Genomic DNA, 17,724 nt, shown 5'->3' with positions numbered 1-17,724 from the left:
AGGATGGTAATTAGCTTAAAAATGAACATTAACTCGGAGCTTAAAAATTCTAATTTATTTCTCATAAATGCCACTTGATGCTTGACTCACAGCTTTATTTACATTTGTCTACAGCATCATTTCCTCATGAAATGAACTAGTACAGCTTAGTTAAACCAAATGAAATCATAATCATCTGAATTGTCTGTAAACTATTAGCTAAATTTATAACTTTGCATTTGCTTAGTACAGCCAAAGTTTCAAATACAGAAAGCACAAGAATAAACCAATGGTAACATGTAGACTCTAGAAGATCATCTGGGCAATTTAGAAGGTGGACTTTCAAGAAGTCTGAGGCACAATTACAAGAGAGTAAAAGTTCTTGTGCAACCTACAGTAAACGTAGCAAAGAAAATTAAGACGTAAAAAAACAAGGGGAAGTTCATTGTAAAAATATTATCAAAATACTTTTACATAAGGTATTTTGCTTTCATCTTTAGATAAGTTGAAGAGAAAAATCACTCATTTTAAAATAAAAAACAAATAATTTTGTTTGGTCTGTCTACTGAACACCTTGAAACTTTTAAACTTTTAATTGCAGTAGACAGTAATTTAAAATTAAGGAAAAAAAACCCCAAAAAGTGGGTACTGATCCCCATGACAAAAAGTCCCCAGCACACTGTCGATTTCCCTTAATATACTTACCTTGCATTGTCACTGAAGATACTGCTAAGAGAAACCTTTCTGTTTTTAAGCCAGAGGACATAATGGAGCTCAAGTGACCAGATTTTAATTTTGAGAAATAAAACAAACTCTGAAAGTATTTTAAGCCATAAGTAATTTCAAGTGAATAGGAATAATAAGTATTTCTGCATGTCATGCAGAAATGAGCATTCATTTGTTACTCAAAAGAAAATTTTATGCAGTGTTTGAACATCTCAAGGCAAATAAATGTTCACTTAAATTCACAATATCTCTGTTGGTCTTTCAACCAGAGAAATATACTTCTGAAGCTTTCTTCAATTTGTTCCTCATTAACTATGATTTAACTTTGTCTGCACTACCATATGTGATAAACTGGGTTTTTAAAGGATATCACATAAAACTTTTTAAAATATTAAGATAAACATCTTGAAATAGATGTTTTCTCATCAATAATACCAGTAAAGAGAGGAACTGGTTTTACACTTTTGCTCAAAATCATGTGTCAGGCAAGGAGAAATGAGTAACACCTCTTTCCTTCTGCAATTCACAAGATTTTTCTTCATTAAATGTGGTGGTACAAAAAGCAAAACTGAGTAAGAGAGAGAGAGACAAAGATTCTAAGGCACCCTCAGCATAGGGAATTTCAAAATAAAAGTTTCCAGTTGGCTTTTTCAACTAGTTTTACCTTTTCTGATAAGAATCACTTTGACATAGATTAACATAAACAGGTGGACTCCTTTTCCCAGAATAACATAAACAGATTGTATCCAACTACTTTACCACAGTCTTGCCTCCATGCCCAAAGTTCAGGCATGCCTAGGTTATCCTGTCTTCAGTCAATAGACAGTTCATATTCGGAAATGAAAAAAAACAAGAGTTCAAATTAGGAAACAAAGTACTTTGTCATAGCTGAAATGGTTTTAAGTAAAGCAAATGGTCGTAAATAATGAATGATAGAGCATATATTTTGGGACATTATGGCTTAAAATACTATTTACTTTTAATTTCACAAATAAACACAGCTGTATTGTTCTGAAAAGCAATGAAAGGCATGCACCTCTACTAGCAGATTTAGCACTTCTGACCAAGTAAGACACCAACTTCTTAAAAAATATGCTTCATGCACTGTACTGTTTTTTTTTTAAGATGTAAATTTTAATACATTATTTCTTTTTTGAACTTGAACGGGAACCAGAATGGGATGATCCAGAAGATGACCTGTGGTGCCTGTAAGACATAAGGAGAAAGGAGATAATCTAGTAAGCTAGAGTTGGTTATCCAGCATTCATTCATAAGACTGTGAGAACATAAAAAAATAAAACCTCATTATATTGGCAAAAATAATTAAAATATAAGATACAAATGTATACACATAACAACTAACTAGTGTTTAGATGTTGGATGTGAGCCCAGTAATAGCATAACCATAATTTAAAATTCTCTATAATTTACAAGTATCTTCTCTTTTCAATATATAGCCACCTCTCAATTATTTAAGGCAATGAAGGAAAGCCTTGCAAAAATGTGTAAAATTACAGATAATATACAACAAAGGCATATGAACTTGGTAATGGAAGTGTGACTTAATCAATCCCTGTGATACACTGTAGTGTGGTAAGTCTATATGTAAAACAAATACAGCAAGGCTTCTGATTGTGTATGAAAATATATATTCATAAATAATTACGTCTGGAAATCTAGGTCACACAAGATGATTGTACAATTAGTTATAGGGTTATATTCATGCAGCTAATATGAATAAGTCAATATATCAACCTGGGTAAAGTAGTGGTGTTCCGAGGGGTTGGCCCTGGGCTCAGGGTTGTTTAGTGTTTTCACCAATCACCTGGCTTATGGAATAGAGAACATGTTCATTAAGTTTAGATGACAACAAACTAGGGGGATTATATGTGGCTAAGATAAAAATTTGCAGAGTGGTAAGAAAGCAACAGAATGAATTTCATTCAAGTACGGAGTAATTTTCTTACAAAGGAGCAAATGCACAAAAACAACACTAGTAGTGTGTAAGCTTAATATCTAAACTTTAAAATGTGAAGCAAAATTAATCATTCTGTACAAGAAGGAATCATGAGGTAATCCTACCACTGAACCCAGCAATAATTAGATTCTACTTAATTCTTATTTTCACAAGCTGAAAGGATATGGAAAATTTGCAAAGACCACAAAGGAAATCATTAAAATGCCTATATAATTTGACATTGAGAATGTAGAGAAAGTTAATGAAACTGAGTAATTAATTAGCCTGTTGCAGAAAAGGCTGACGGATGACACCTGCACTCTCCAAATTTTAAAAATGTCAATACAAGTAAAGTGATCTAGTAAAGGTCTTTCTCTTAGGAAAAAAAAAAAAAAAGATTTGGACTGCAAGATGAAAAATGTATTAGCTACAAGAACAATTTCCTTATATCCTTATAGATGAAGGGCATAAAACAATAACTTGCTGTGGAAATGCATTTATACATATTTAAATGAGAAAAGATTTCCAATGATCTAAGATAGTTAATTTTTTTTACTAGAGGCCCCAGAATTCTGATTTCTAATATTTAATGTAAAATCAATAACATAAATCAATACATTTAAAAATCAACTTCTAAATTATTTCTACATACAGCCTCTGAATTACAACCTTAAAAGACAGAAATAACCGAGAGTTGGCTATAATAATTATATACGAAAATAAAAATTTAAACAATAAAATGACCAGATAGTGGAAGAGTGGTTTGATCTACAACTTTTCTAAGCAACCTGATCAAAGCACACAGGATAAACAAAGTAATTAATGGTTTTGAAATTCAAAGTTGAAAAGTGTAATTTAAAATTGGAACAAGGAGATAATGAAAATCTAATCCTTGACTAGGAAGTTTAATCTATTAAACACACTTAAGAACACCCATTCTTATTTCTACAGAAACCCAAACCTTTCGGGTGACCGTGATCTTGTTCGTCTTTTTTTGCGATCACCAGATGAAGAAGATCTAGAACGACTTCTCTTTCTGTTCCTCTCAGGAGATGATGATGAACTTGAATAAGATCTTTTTCGTGGGGAAGAAGAGCCCCTGTGGGACCTGGAGCTGGATCTTCATTGATTGAGAAACAAATCAAACATTTCATTAAAAGAAGAAATGAGGCAGATCATTTAGTTAACAGATAGCTCCAAAAATAAACAGGATATACAACTGAAAATTTTATAAGAAGGAATACTTACTGCATACTCAACAGAAGACTTCTGGTTCAACCATGAAAACAATTCTATTTAAGTACAATTACTTTAATTTCGTCTTTTTAACATTCTAAGTGTTCATCACTTATAATTAAAAACCAGCTTAATAAAGAAGGATTTTTTTTTTTTTAACTTAAGGCTTTCATTTTAAAGTATACATAAATAACAAAACCAAAAGGTAACTGCATTTGCATGACTTTACGTCTAGAAAACATCTTCCCATTTGGGAAACAAACTTGTATGTTATATACAACTTCCTGAGGCAAATAAACATAACAATTCCTTGAGGAATTAAGCAACTTATTAGTTAAGTTGCTACACAAAGGGCAGGGATAGGGGACAGCAATGAGAAAGAACTATTAAACTGCCAAATAATCAAAGAAAAATAAAATGAGTAACTTTAAAACTTTGATTTACATTAACAATCTTTATTTTTATGAAGGACTACTATTCATGAAGTATGAAGTGTTGACATTCACATGTTTCAGGTAGAAGTAAATGTGCAAATGTTTAAATGCAAATTTTTTCTTCATTTACATATTTTGGTTGAAGGAATTTAGCTCAAACTTCCCAAAAAATTCACCTTTGGGCTTAAAATAAAATCAGAAAGCCCAAAAGGAGAATTCTTTGGAAAGTTATAAGCAATGAAAAAAATGTTTGGGAAGAACATGAAGGCTGTTCTGTAACTCTGAATTCTAGTACTTCCCAAAGGGAACTAGGATTTAAGGATCTTCACCTAAGCAGCACTTAAATAAAAGTACTAAAACACTGATAATAAATAACAACAATAAACTCACTTGCTCTCCATTTTGTATTGGCTTAATACAAGCTTGCGTATCATTCTTTCTTCCTTTAATGTTAAACTGCAATTGCCCTCTAATGCTACAGATTTGGCTCTACTAAGCAATTATTTTTACCAAAAAACTATCATTAAACTTCAGTGTGAATTTCCACACAAGTGGAATTTTAGTCATTTTCTATTCTTGTTAGATGCTTTAAATAAATGATCAATAAATCAACTTAAAGGGCAGCGTATTTTGACCAAATTTCGGAAAAAAATTTCAAGAAAGTAAACACTAATGTTTCATTTGCTTCTTCACAAACTGTTTCCCTCTACAGGTTGGACTAAATGCAACCTGAAGTTAACAGTAATGCTTACTTAAGACCACATCCTACCTAGACTAACCAACCATATGTATTTTTTTTTTTTTAACCAACCATACTTCTTGATTTAATTTGTAAAATTTAAGAGGAGTGCTTGTTCTATATATAGTATTTATGTATAACATTTTATATTTTTAATTCTATAATATTTTGTACAATATTACCAAAAAATAGAAACGTTCCAGAAACTTTATCTGATATAAATGACAAAACAGTTTCTGTAAATACCGAAACAACTGCCCTACAAAACAAAATCTGTTTTGAGGCAAGGTTAATTTTCTTCCTTTTAAGAACATAGTAAACTTTTTCTTTGCATATCTCTGATTTTATTTGAACTATTATTGCAAACATGATTTTAATGTACTAGAGATCTGGTGTTAAGACTTGGCTCCATCTTCCTATTTCATCACATTTTAGCTAGCACAAAAATAACAAACCTTGCATTATGCAAAATAGCAGCCTTAATTCAATCATGGGAATGTCTTGGCACACTGCTGGCAATGGAAACATCTCATGGTGAGAAAATTAAGCTGAGGCAAGTGCATTAGTTTTCTAATGCTAAAATAAAATTGACAAGTAGAAGCAAAATAAGAGGAAAAAAGCAGCAACGCCTTCTGCAGCCTTTAAATATTTTCTCTCTGCTTTACAGAGAGATGCTACCTCATTCACCTTGATTTCGACCCACGAGATCTCGAACGTTCTCTGGAACTGGAACGAGACCTTGACTGCGAACTGGAAGAACTTCTTGAACGGGACCTGGAACAACATGGAAGGATTTTTTTTTCCAGGACCACTTAAATGAACTTTGTGAAATGAACACTGAAAGAAAAATATATATTAGAGTTCATTTTCATATAAAAAGACAACTACTTGAGATACATATTTTCAAAACACAGTATTTTAAGGTAACTAAACATTTTAAATATTTATGCCCAAACTTAATTAAAAAAATCAACTATCACTTTCCAAGTTTGACTAAATAACTCCAAAAATCAAATTGTACAAATAAAAACACTAAGCATTATCTCACTTCATTAATAGTGAATACTTTCTGTTCACAAATAATTTTTAAAGCAACCCAGGACTTATACATCCAGGAATACTGAATGTTGCTGTTTATAATTTAACTTCTCTGATAGATCTCTATCAATTTCCCTAATAAAATTCCTTCTGTTTCCTTAGTCTCTAGCTAGTATGACACTTTAAGTATGACATATGTATGTTTGTTTAATTGCTATGTTTTTCTGTCTACTCAAAGGTTAGAAAATTAAAGAGAAAATACGTTAACAATCCTGTCATTGCCTTAGGTAATTATATTATTGAAAAATGATACAAGGGGAGACAGATATGGCCCACTTAAATTTTAAAAATCACAAATGAAATAAAATTCACGGGGCGCCTGGGTGGCTCAGTCGTTAAGCGTCTGCCTTCAGCTCAGTTCATGGTCCCAGGGTCCTGGGATCGAGCCCCACATTGGGCTCCCTGCTCCGCAGGAAGCCTGCTTCTCCCTCTCCCACTCCCCCTGCTTGTGGTTCCCTCTCTCGCTGTGTCTCTGTCACATAAATAAAATCTTTAAAAAAAAAAAAATAAATAAAATTTACTTATTAACCTAATATATACCATTAATTTATCCCTTAAAATACCTTGTAGAAAAAGATTACTATTACATTTACATCTTAAAATTACTATATTATCACTCCTATAAAGCTTTCAGGCTTTATAGTACTCAAACAAAAACTATCTAACTTTAGTTAAGTACTCAATTAGCTAATATTTTTATCCCTAAATACCATTAAAATTCATGGCCCATGGCTTCACTGCATCGTGAATAGAATTCTTCAAGGGAACATTGTCTATATAAGGTACTGCTTTTGCTCACCTAAAATTTTCATTGTTGACTAGCCAATCAGGTAAGATTTATTAAAATTTTACATTACTAGCAAAATAATATTCAAGTACAACACCAACTAAACCCTCTTTTTCCTGGACATCTCAACATCATGAGCATTAAGCCAACAGAACTAATATGTCTGAATTTGCTCCTTTACTCAAAATACCTCTATCAAAGTAAATTATTAAAACATTGTACATTAAGCAATGATTTAATTAGTGTCTAGAAAATTTCTGTAGCCTTTAACATCATGAGTGAAAATATAAATCTTCACATTTTAAAGTTCCTAAATGTATACTACCTATTTACATAATTAAGTATCACTATATGTAATGGTTTAAATGAATTTTTAAAGTCTATTTTAAGAAAAGGCATGGTGCTAAAAATGGCCCAAGGAAGTTTCACATTAAAACTTTGCATTTCTGAAAATACTAGACAATAACTTCATGGCGCTAAGAAAAAATTATTTTGTAAATGTGGACTTGAATGAAATCTCTAAAAGAAAAAGGAAAGCTTATTCAGTCAAGAAAAACAAAATTTATAAATAAAGAAGTTAGATACTGACATTTTGACTGGTGTTACCCTTGACCTGTACCCGTTTACCTGGACCTAGACCTTGAACTTGAGGGGGAGGATGAGCGTGATGAAGATCGTGAATGTGAAGATCGAGACTTTGAGCGACTTCGTCTATTAGATTTCTTTTTATTACTATCTTCTTCTTCACTGGCATCAAGATTATATTTTGAGAGATCAGCATCATCTTCATCCTCATCCTAACAAAAATTCAATTATTTAGACATTTGTATATTAATGCTATCTACTAGGAATGATGAACAGTTCTGTGTACTGGACATCTCCATATGGATATACAGTATCATCAACAGAGGTATGGTATCATCGACATCTCAGCAAATTCTCGATCCTAAAATCTGCCTACTATATTCCTCATCTCAGCTAAACAGACTATCTCAGACATTATAGCGAAGTAAACCTAAAAGTAGTACCTATTTCTTCTTTTTCTGTCACAATGTATCACCAAATAAGCTGTAAAGAATTTTCATTTTTACCCTTTAAAAGTCCTTGAATCCTTCTTCTTTAGTCTAAGTTCACAACTTTGCTCTTTTCTCCAGTATATTACCATATAACCTCTCATCTAGTCTCCCTAACTCTAGTAATCCATTCTGCCTCCCTAATATCTTAATATATTGACAGTCACCACTCTGAAACAGATCAGATTTGTTTGATCTCATTTGTTAAGAAACAAGCTTTAAAAATTGCTCCACATTGATTTGTTTAGTTGCATTTGAGGACTTCTTATGATTAGACCTCAAGTGTATCCTTAATCTGGATGTATACATCAGGCCATAAAACTTTATACTCTGGACTTAGAATGAACACCACCTGACCTGATGGTGGTGTTCGTCCCTCTCACCACATTCTCCCCTCTGCTCTAACATTTATGCATGATTTTTTGATGTTGCTTCTTTCTTTCCTATTTAAATGACTTTTATTTGCTGTTCTCTGCCTGAAAGTGCTGACCACAGCTCTTGTGGCCAGCACCTAATATCATTTTATCATTCAAGGTCTCAGCTCAAATTTCACCTCCTCAGAAATCTCTCCATCCACTGAAACCAAAGTAGCTCTTCTCATGATCTGTTATCACATTTATCTTTACAATACCATTGCTATCTAAATTATCTTGTTCATTTATGTCTTTCCCCTTGAGAACTGAAGTTCCATTAAAAGAAGAATGGCTCTGTCTCCATTATTATTGTATCTCCAGAGCCAGAAGAGTGCTTGGCAGAGTGAAGCTCGAAACCTTTTTGAGAACAAATGAATACATAAAACGTATTTTCACTATTGGACAAAGACCACTGAAAAGATTCATGTTATATCATAGCTCAATTAAGGCTAATGGGAAATAAGACAAGGAAATCATTTACCTCATCTAATTTATATTTAGAAAGATCTTCATCCTCATCCTCTTCTTCTCCCTCAGATTCTTTATCTTCAACTTCCTTTAAAATAGATGCAGGACCAACTGCCTTCCCTCTGTATTTTTTCTTTTTACGTCCAAACTAGAGAAAAAGTTTCATATTTCTGTTAGCTGAAAATGTTTTAAAATTACTACATTTTCTAAGAAATTACTTTTATATACTTAAGTCAATAAATCTTTTCAAGTTAATTGTAACAATTATATATTTAAATAAGTTAGGACTTCTTAAAAATGGTAAGCTGCCTTAAAGGATACAAAGTATACTTATAAAAAGATACATTTATTATGCCTTTGCATCTAAGGTATTTTTTACATGTTTTCTAATTTGTGTTCAACCTGCACACTAATGTATAGCTTACCTCATCATATTCACCATCAGATTCTTCTCTTTCTATATATTCAACATTTTCTCTTTCATTAAAACCACCACCATAGCCTAAAAAGGGAGGAGGCATAAACTGTTACCCTATGACAATTCATTAAAATAACAAAAACATGTCAAAATCACCTCCAAGCAACAGAAAAAAAAAAGAAAAATCTCATAAATGACATTTGCCTAGCTAGTAAATTACTAGTTTTAAAAAAGCATATTAAAAAGTATCACTACAGAGAACCATGTCAAAGTTACATACTTTGGCTGAAAAAGCCCTGCTGCTACATTTCTAGCTCTTCTCAATTTCAAAATGTCCTGTATGACTTAGACTATGCATGCAATACATGGGTGAAAAACATCTCCTCAAATCTATGCTATAACCAAGTTTTGAAACAACTTTCTTCTGTACTTTATCATAATTCTTCTGAGAGGAGTGAGTTCAGTAAGAACTAAGAATCAAATTTCACTGATTACCAGTTGCAGATAGACTGTTATCTTTTGATATGTTGAAATTTTGCTGGAATAAAATGTAGCTACTATTCGGAATATTCCTAATTATATAAATACAAGAACATAATAAAGGACACCTAAACTGGTTTTAATACAACTATTTTTAATATATTGTTCAAAGTAGGCAGTAAACTTTTAAACTGAAAATAGTCTACTAAAAAGTAGTCAAGATCAGCAAACCACTATTCTTTGATGTCACAACTAACATCTGTAACTGGATTGACCATTTTTTGACACAGGCTTAAGAGAAACTGGAGTTAGTTTTAGAGAAGAGTGAGATTTTCAATAAATCTCCCACTGAAAAAATAACAGACATTATGTCAGCAAGAGCAACATTATCTAACTACTACTGCACATACTGCAGAGCAGTACCAGCACATAAAGGCAGTGATTCCAAGATGTAAGGACGTCATGAACGAGCAAAACACTAAATAAATTTATGAACAAAAAAGTATTTTTAAAGAACTTAGGATATGTGGCTTTAAAATTACCAATCACGGGCATTTAAAAAATGATCAATTATCCTATCATCATTTTATAAGAGACACAAATAGTAGAAGGGATAGAACTATCCCAACAAAATAATGTAATAAATTTAACTTTCTTAAAAAAAATGACATTCATCTTATCTTCATTAGAGTTTGTAGCAGTGAAAACTGCAATGTGTAGGTGCTTATCCCTCAAATACTTGCATGTGATCCCTTTCTTCCTCCTCCTACCTTATTTCAGAGACAATATGGATTTCAACTGTGTTATACACGAATTTCCTTTTGCTTCTGTACATGACATACAAATGAAGAGTGGATTAAATACCAGTAACAACTTTTCCTTACTAAAATCTTGGCTCTAGCTTTTCAGAAATTAAATATAAAAAGAGAAAATCAAGTACAAACGAGTATATGATGAACCTCAAGGAAACAGCTCATATTCAATGCTAATTTTAGATTACAAATACCGTGGAAAGTTATAATTCAATGTAGTCTGTTACCTCTAAATATGTTTAATATTATATCAGTATGTCCTGGGATTAAGGTATGAGTAATGCAATAAACAACAAATTTTAAAAGATGACTAATAATAAAGAGCTAAGCTTCAAACTACGTAAAAGTAGGAGAAAAACAAAAAAAAACTTCACAGGATCTAGACGGAAAATAAGTCATTTTAAGAGATGATTAATAATAAAGAACTAAACTCTAAAAACTTAAAAGGAAAAAAAACTAAAACAAAAACAAACCAAAAAAATCCACAGGATTTAGATGGGAATTAATTCACATACGGGGGGAAAAAAAAAAAAAGGACAGTGAACAAATATAATGCAATAGCATGATTACCTTCAGGTCAGCAGTACAGAAAAATGCCTGATAAACTAGATTGTTTATATGTGAAAACGTGTAAAAGTATTAAAACGATCCTATTTAAATTCAATAGTTGGGCTTTTAGAGAGTTCTTTGTTCACATTTAAGTAATTTGCAGCTGAAAAATGACATGGCAAATAAATTGGACTTAGAAAGTGAACTGTAATTCACAAGTAATTTTGCATAGGTATGTAAATAAAATTATTTTTTTCAAAAAAGATTTTATTTATTTGAGAATGAGAGAAAGAGAGAACACAAGCAGGGGGAGGGCAGAGGGAGAGGCAGACTCCCTACTGAGCAGGGAGCCCGATGTGGGACTTGAACCCAGGACCCCAGGACCACGCCCTGAGCCGAAAGCAGCCGCTTAACCGACAGAGCCACCCAGGCGCCCCGTCAATTTACTTTAAAATGAGTATCATAGCAAATACAAAGCTATTCTAGTGTTCTCATATAGGCTACAGAAAAAGAACTTAATTTTTGACAACAGAACATTACTGTAATATTTTATTTGAAGGAATAATGCAGAAGTCAGCAATCTTTCAGTAGTACATCAAGTTTTCTTTTACGCACAGACTATCCCACGCTTAGGAAATGTTCCCCAGAACCTCGGACTTCCTTATTAAAAATAGTAAAGAGACACTTGAGAGCAATGCTCTAGGTTATTTCACACCTTCAACTGTGACAAGACAACTAGTTATTGCCAGAGAAGTGGGAAAGGGTCAAGACACCAGAATCACAGAAAAAAATACTGAGTAAAGGAAAAGTGAGAAGACCATAGTCACGAATGAAATTTTTACTTTGGAAAACAAAACAAAACATCTCTGGCTGCCAACGGGGCAGAGAGGCAGAATATGTAGACACCAGCTAAGGGGCTAGTTCTCCAAGACAAGATATAGTGGTATTCCTATCTAGGGGAGTGGTGGAAAAGAATTTTTGAGGGAATAGAGGAGAAATGAAGGAGTTACTAAGCACATCTAGATTTCTGGCTTACGCAACAAGCATATGGTGGGTAGTCCTAATCATGAGAAAGAGATCACTAGAAGAGGGCCAGGTCCTGGGGGAAAATCATGAGTTCAGTTTGGATATAATAAGTTTGACACTTACATGATAATGCTGAATAGGCAGCTGAATATATGGCTCTTAAGAAGTCTCAACTGAAGACATACATCTGAGTATTATGGTGTGCCGAAGATTACTTAAACTTAGGGCTTAGAAAAAAATGCCCAGAAAATAAAGAGCAAAGAAAGCTTAGAAACTGGACCCTGAAGATACTCAACAAACATTCTGTGGCCAGGAGAAGACGATGAATCTAAAAAGGACACAAATAAACTACCAGAGATGTGGGGAGAAAAAAGATAAAACAAAACAAAACAAAACAAAACATTCTTTAGAAGGTGAAGAAAGGAAAAAAAAAGGAGACTCTTATTAGAAGGCCCCAATCTACCCAATTAATATAAAGGCTAAGAATGAGAAGAATGGGGTAAGATTTGAAGATTGAAAGAGAAAATATCTAGGACATTGGACTATAATCTCACATGAAAGAATATTAAACAAACAAAAAACAAAACATAAAAACACCAAAAAACGGGGGGAATAAAAAAAGAATTTCTGTTGCAGCCTTGAAGGGCTAGGTCCAGATGATTCTGGAAGGGCTAATGGGTCTCATATCCCCAGAAACCACACAGTGGAAGTGATCTGAAGTTCTCAAGGAAAAGAAAACAGGGAAATAGTTTAGTAAGTCTGACAACGATAACTATATATAGAAGGAAAACTTTGATTATATGATGTATGAGTCACTACACGACAAAATCAGATTTGATAATGTGGTTGAGCTAACTGCTGATAACTGAAAATCTATATTCGATTAGATAAATATTTTCATCTCACCAGAGAACACACAAAGCCAATGGTAACCTATTACTTAGGCCAATGGTTACCAAACACCATCCTAATCACCTACAGATTTTTGGGACACACACCCAATGAGCATTCACAGGTCTGTTTTGAAAAAAAGTTTCTCAAATGACACCAAGACACAGCCAAATTTGAGAATTACTGCCTAATCGTTAGACAATTATCTTAAAAGGTGCCTCTCTGCCCTTCCTAATGTCACTATTTGTGACTCTCTAACACTGTACTTCGTAAACTGTGGTATTATTAAACAAAAGATGACCTTTTTTGGGTATGAAAAAAATATCAAGATAAAAACCTAAGGGCATAACAGAATCCTCAACTACTATGCTCTTATAAGAGAAGGTGACAGAATTGTTAATTAATTTTTCTTTCTTTTAAAATCATGTGATTGTATTTTACCTGTTCTTTCTTCTAATTTAGCATACTTTGGAGTATTACACATGTTACACTCTGATCTTCTGGCCCAATTCACATTACTGCATCTTTAGAAGAGAAAAACACCAGATTAGTAGTCTATAATGCAATATAAGAAAAAAAGTAAAATTTTAGACATTCTAGAATTTCAAAATAAAAACTAGGATGAAATCACTACCATAAAGAAATGTTTATTAAGAATACTGCAAACAAAGAATATGTACCAGTAGCACACATTTTCTGAAGAGAAAATATGGATTCCGACAAAAGACTGAACTATTTAAGCAGAGAAGCAAAAGCTATACAGTTTGAAGAGTGCCTTTGTCATTTTTCCAAAACGAGGCAAATTATACCTACAGAGATTTTGATGCCTTAGAGGGAAAATTCATTTTAAATTAAAGGTTTCACTAATTTTTCAGTCTCCAAATTCACCTCAAAGGGCAGTAAAGTTATACCTTCCAAATAAAGTTAAATTTGTTTTTGAGGAGTAAGTGCAAGGACTGAATTTCACAGCGTATCAAATCCAGTGATTTAATCTGTTGGAAAATTCTCCAATACAAATTTAGTATCTATAGGATCAGAAATTTATGAAAACCCTCTTCTGATTCAGTCCTTTTTCATATATGTGATTCATCTGCACAACAGAAAAGATGGAAGTTGGAGAAAAATCTATACAGAACTTGAAAATCAAAAGTATTAAGGAAAAACTACCTAACGAGAGATAGTTATAGCAAACAACTTACGATTCTAAAACTACTTTGTAAACAGGCAAAATGAATTTTGTAGTGTATTTCGTATTAATGATAGAGGCTGAAAATTTTTGAGGTTTTTCAATAGAAAGAAGTAGGCTTTGGTAGTTTTAAATAGCCCTTTTTTTGTGAATGCAAGCTTACCTTAATCATTCATTTACTAGTATACATAATGCATCACAGTAAAAACTAATACTATCATTAAAAAATGAGAATTCAAAAATTCTTTATACTTTCTCTATCAGATACGGACTAAACAATCAACATATCTTTGATTTAAAAAGTTTCCTTGGTTTGTCAATGTGACTAGTAAGAACTGGAAATATTAACAAGTAGTGGCTAGACATATTATTATGGAAGAAAAACTGGATAATTTAAAACACATACGTTTTGCACTGCCAGTCATTAGCACTAAAAAGGCCTCGGCTCTTTTCTGCAAGTGTCTTCCCTATTTCAGTACCCCCAGCTTTCATCATCTTAGCCTCAGTCGTTTTCTCTGACAATAGAAGAAAATAATGCATTATGAATCTGGGGAAATTAAAAAAATGATCTGTATATAGTTGTAATAGAAGCTTCCTTAAATGCTTACCCCGACCACATCTATTACAGCTGGTTCTTCTGGCAAAGTTTACATTTCCACATCTGAAAATAAAGAAAAGAAATACAGAGATGTTATTTAAATCTACAGAATTTTAGAAGTTCTTTATGCACAACTTTTAATGTGTCCTTACTATACACCTATATACAGAACTTCTAACGCCATCTCAAATTACAAACAAACAAAAACAAAAAACCAACCCCCACCTCATCCTCGCAATGTAGGTGGAAAAAATATGATTTAAAATCACAAGTCCAGGATAAAAAACTCCAATCTTTCACTAACTGGTTAGTCATTTAGGATCTCTGTGTTTCAGTGTTCTATTAGCACCTATCGATTATAACAAAATCCCCTTGGCAAAGGTGATGTAAGATAGGATTCCACTTCAACAATTACTGAGAGGCACTGAGAGTTAAAACAACTTCAAAATAAATCCTAGTACAGAAAATAAGAAGATATATACAAAAATGTGTTAAGTATTATAAAAAATACATAATCCTAAAGATGGACCTAGGGGTAAAATAAAGATAAATCAGAGACGGTTTCATGGATCTTGACAAAATAATCTTTTTACAAGCAGGAGATAACAATGTAAAGAAGATAGGTTATACTAACTAAAAATATAAATAGGTTCAATAATTACAAGGAAATGGAGTTTTCTGGGGGTATTTATCAAACCTCTGAAACCTAGTTGAAAGAAATAACCACAACCAATAAATTCAACATGGTGCAACACAACACAGTATCACTTTGTTTATATTCAGCAAACTTAATTAAAAACAAGAAAATTATCAGGTGCACTAACAATGATGGTCTTAAAAATGCATCTGTATATTGGTAAAAGCATGTTAAATGCTCTGAATGACATGCAAAGCTTAAATTTTAAAAAGTTGATTTCTTTTAGGTGTTATACTAGCATGAAATAAACATGTGAATTATGGAATGGGTATAAAGTGAGCATTCCATATAATTTTTAGATCTTTTTTCCCCATAAAAAATATGCCTTATGACCCAAATAAGCATTGAAAATATATCAAATCTATCCTGAATATACACACTGTAGAAATAATACTCTATTCACATAATCGTAACGGAGCTGAATGTACTCTTAGACCTACTTCAAATATCTGCATATGCTGTCATAATGACACCATCAAAAGCACATCATTCTACAAGTAACCAACAACACAAAAATCACAAGTTGTTTATCTTTTGAATTTTTTCAATAGTCTGTATCACTTAGAGCAATGCTATTCATAGCATATGAATTTGTTCTATTCAATACTGTCAGGCTGACCTGATCCTTCAGATCATCTCAATCTTTACCAAACGAGCCATCCATTTATTATGAAATAAACGCAACAATATTTCATCTAAACTACTTAAAGTGTGGACAGAAGTCAAATGTTGGGGAAATATGGATTTAATGTCCTTTAAGGACAGTAAGTGATTTAACTTTTCTAAAACTACTACCGACAGCTATCAATTAAGAGTATTCACATTTGGTCATATTTTGTTGCTCTACACACTATCTATACTATCGTGTATTCATTAAAAGGGAGCTATTCTATCCCAGTCTTTTAGTAAAGTTAAATAACCTACTTACATGGTCTGTAAGCAATAGAACTGGAATTAAACCCACTTTTGTTTGCTTCAAAGTTTCTCCTCTTTACTACATGAACTCTGTATTTGTGGCAAGCTTAAGAAGAAATCAAAGATTTTTCTTTGAATGTGAGTTGTGCATTCAATTTTTTGGACAATTACTTTCCATGCATTTCCAAATAGGTACATTTATTTGAGCACCCTTCAAAAGAATCTGGCAATTTAATAGAGCACACTGGCTTCAGCAAACAATGTCAAACAGCTCAGCCACGCAAACACGTGCTTCTCTGCTGCAGGAATCTCCAGGGCTGAGCAGCCAAAAACAGGCCTCTCGGCTCTAACGAAGCGATATTGTGGGGAAATTAAAGATCAATAAAGAGAAAAAAGTCAAAATTTCCTAAATCAAAGAAGGGTAGTGTTTGGACGGGGGGAGGAGGGTACAAACAGTAGGGAAGAAAGCTGAAATTAAAAACTAAAAAACCAAGGCAAATTATGAGAAGCAAAAAGACGAGTTCGAGAAAGCAGCTTCCCGCGAACGAGAGTAAAGTTCTGCAGGAAAAAGTCACGTGGGGCATATCCAATAGCAAGCTGGCCTCGACTCTGGAGATTTCCTTATCGCTAAAACCTGGCCGAGGCGGGGGTGGGGTGTGGGGGCAAAAGGTAGGCCATCTCGCTCTCGAAAAAGAGGGGCTGCCTTGGGGAGACAATGTCGACGAAACTTGGAGACATACTCAACACAAAGGCTCCCGAAAGAGCTCATCGACAAGAGACCGGAGCCTCCTTCCCGCCTGGAAGCTGGCGGTTCGCCGCCTCAACCCGGCTTGAGGTACCGGAGACCATAAGAACGGAAAACGCCGAGCGAACCTGGGAAAGCTTCTACCGATAAACCCTGCCCCAATTCGGGACCCTTCATGAACTCACTTTTTGTCAGGGCAAATCCAGTCACCGTCACTGACTCGGAAATTCTTGGTCGACATCTTGGACGCCGCCACCACAGCTACCCGCAGCTACGTCTTCGCAGGAGGAAGCGGGCTGGGGACTTTCGGCACTCCGGGGCTGTCCCCACGACGCCTGACTCCGACGCCCTCCTGCACCAGGGCTTGATAATGAGGACGCTCGGCCGGGATTGAGTGTGAACGTTATAGTCCAGAGTAAGATGCCTGTGCGATTGTTTCCTGGCCGAGAGAGTTATGGTGCAAATGTATTCTCTGGAGCTAAAGTAACAGGCGCCGC

General features: G+C 33.6%; 1 protein-coding gene and 1 long non-coding RNA gene across 4 annotated transcripts in view; one reads left to right on the top strand and one right to left on the bottom strand.

The window, feature by feature from the left end:
• Positions 1-5,873, top strand: part of LOC144381918 (uncharacterized) — a 21,821-nt gene extending 15,948 nt beyond the window's left edge. The window contains exon 3 of the long non-coding RNA XR_013448124.1: positions 5,739-5,873. This is a non-coding gene — a long non-coding RNA (uncharacterized LOC144381918). The remainder of the gene's footprint in view (positions 1-5,738) is intronic.
• ZRANB2 (zinc finger RANBP2-type containing 2) lies at positions 41-17,724 on the bottom strand. Of its 3 annotated transcripts, none has more exons than XR_004910577.2 (11): positions 17,413-17,723; positions 14,881-14,933; positions 14,679-14,787; positions 13,528-13,610; positions 9,336-9,412; positions 8,924-9,058; positions 7,584-7,753; positions 5,759-5,845; positions 3,624-3,782; positions 2,461-2,530; positions 41-1,911 (listed from the first exon to the last, which is right to left on the bottom strand). XR_004910577.2 is itself a non-coding variant. In XM_036071331.2 (11 exons), exons 1-10 carry the CDS (start codon positions 17,466-17,468, stop codon positions 2,501-2,503), a joined length of 963 nt encoding a protein of 320 aa, XP_035927224.2. In that variant the 5' UTR covers positions 17,469-17,720; the 3' UTR covers positions 41-1,911; positions 2,461-2,500. The 3 variants fall into 3 exon arrangements, 2 of the variants coding, with proteins under 2 accessions (XP_035927224.2, XP_035927218.2); XM_036071331.2 differs by having other exon boundaries at positions 2,461-2,534; positions 17,413-17,720; XM_036071325.2 differs by lacking the exon at positions 2,461-2,530 and having other exon boundaries at positions 17,413-17,724.

This window comes from Halichoerus grypus, chromosome 5, assembly GCF_964656455.1.
Source record: "Halichoerus grypus chromosome 5, mHalGry1.hap1.1, whole genome shotgun sequence".
Classification (NCBI taxonomy): Eukaryota; Metazoa; Chordata; class Mammalia; order Carnivora; family Phocidae; genus Halichoerus; species Halichoerus grypus.
The sequence above is the reverse complement of the archived record's forward strand: the minus strand, read 5'-3'. Positions and strand labels throughout refer to the sequence as shown.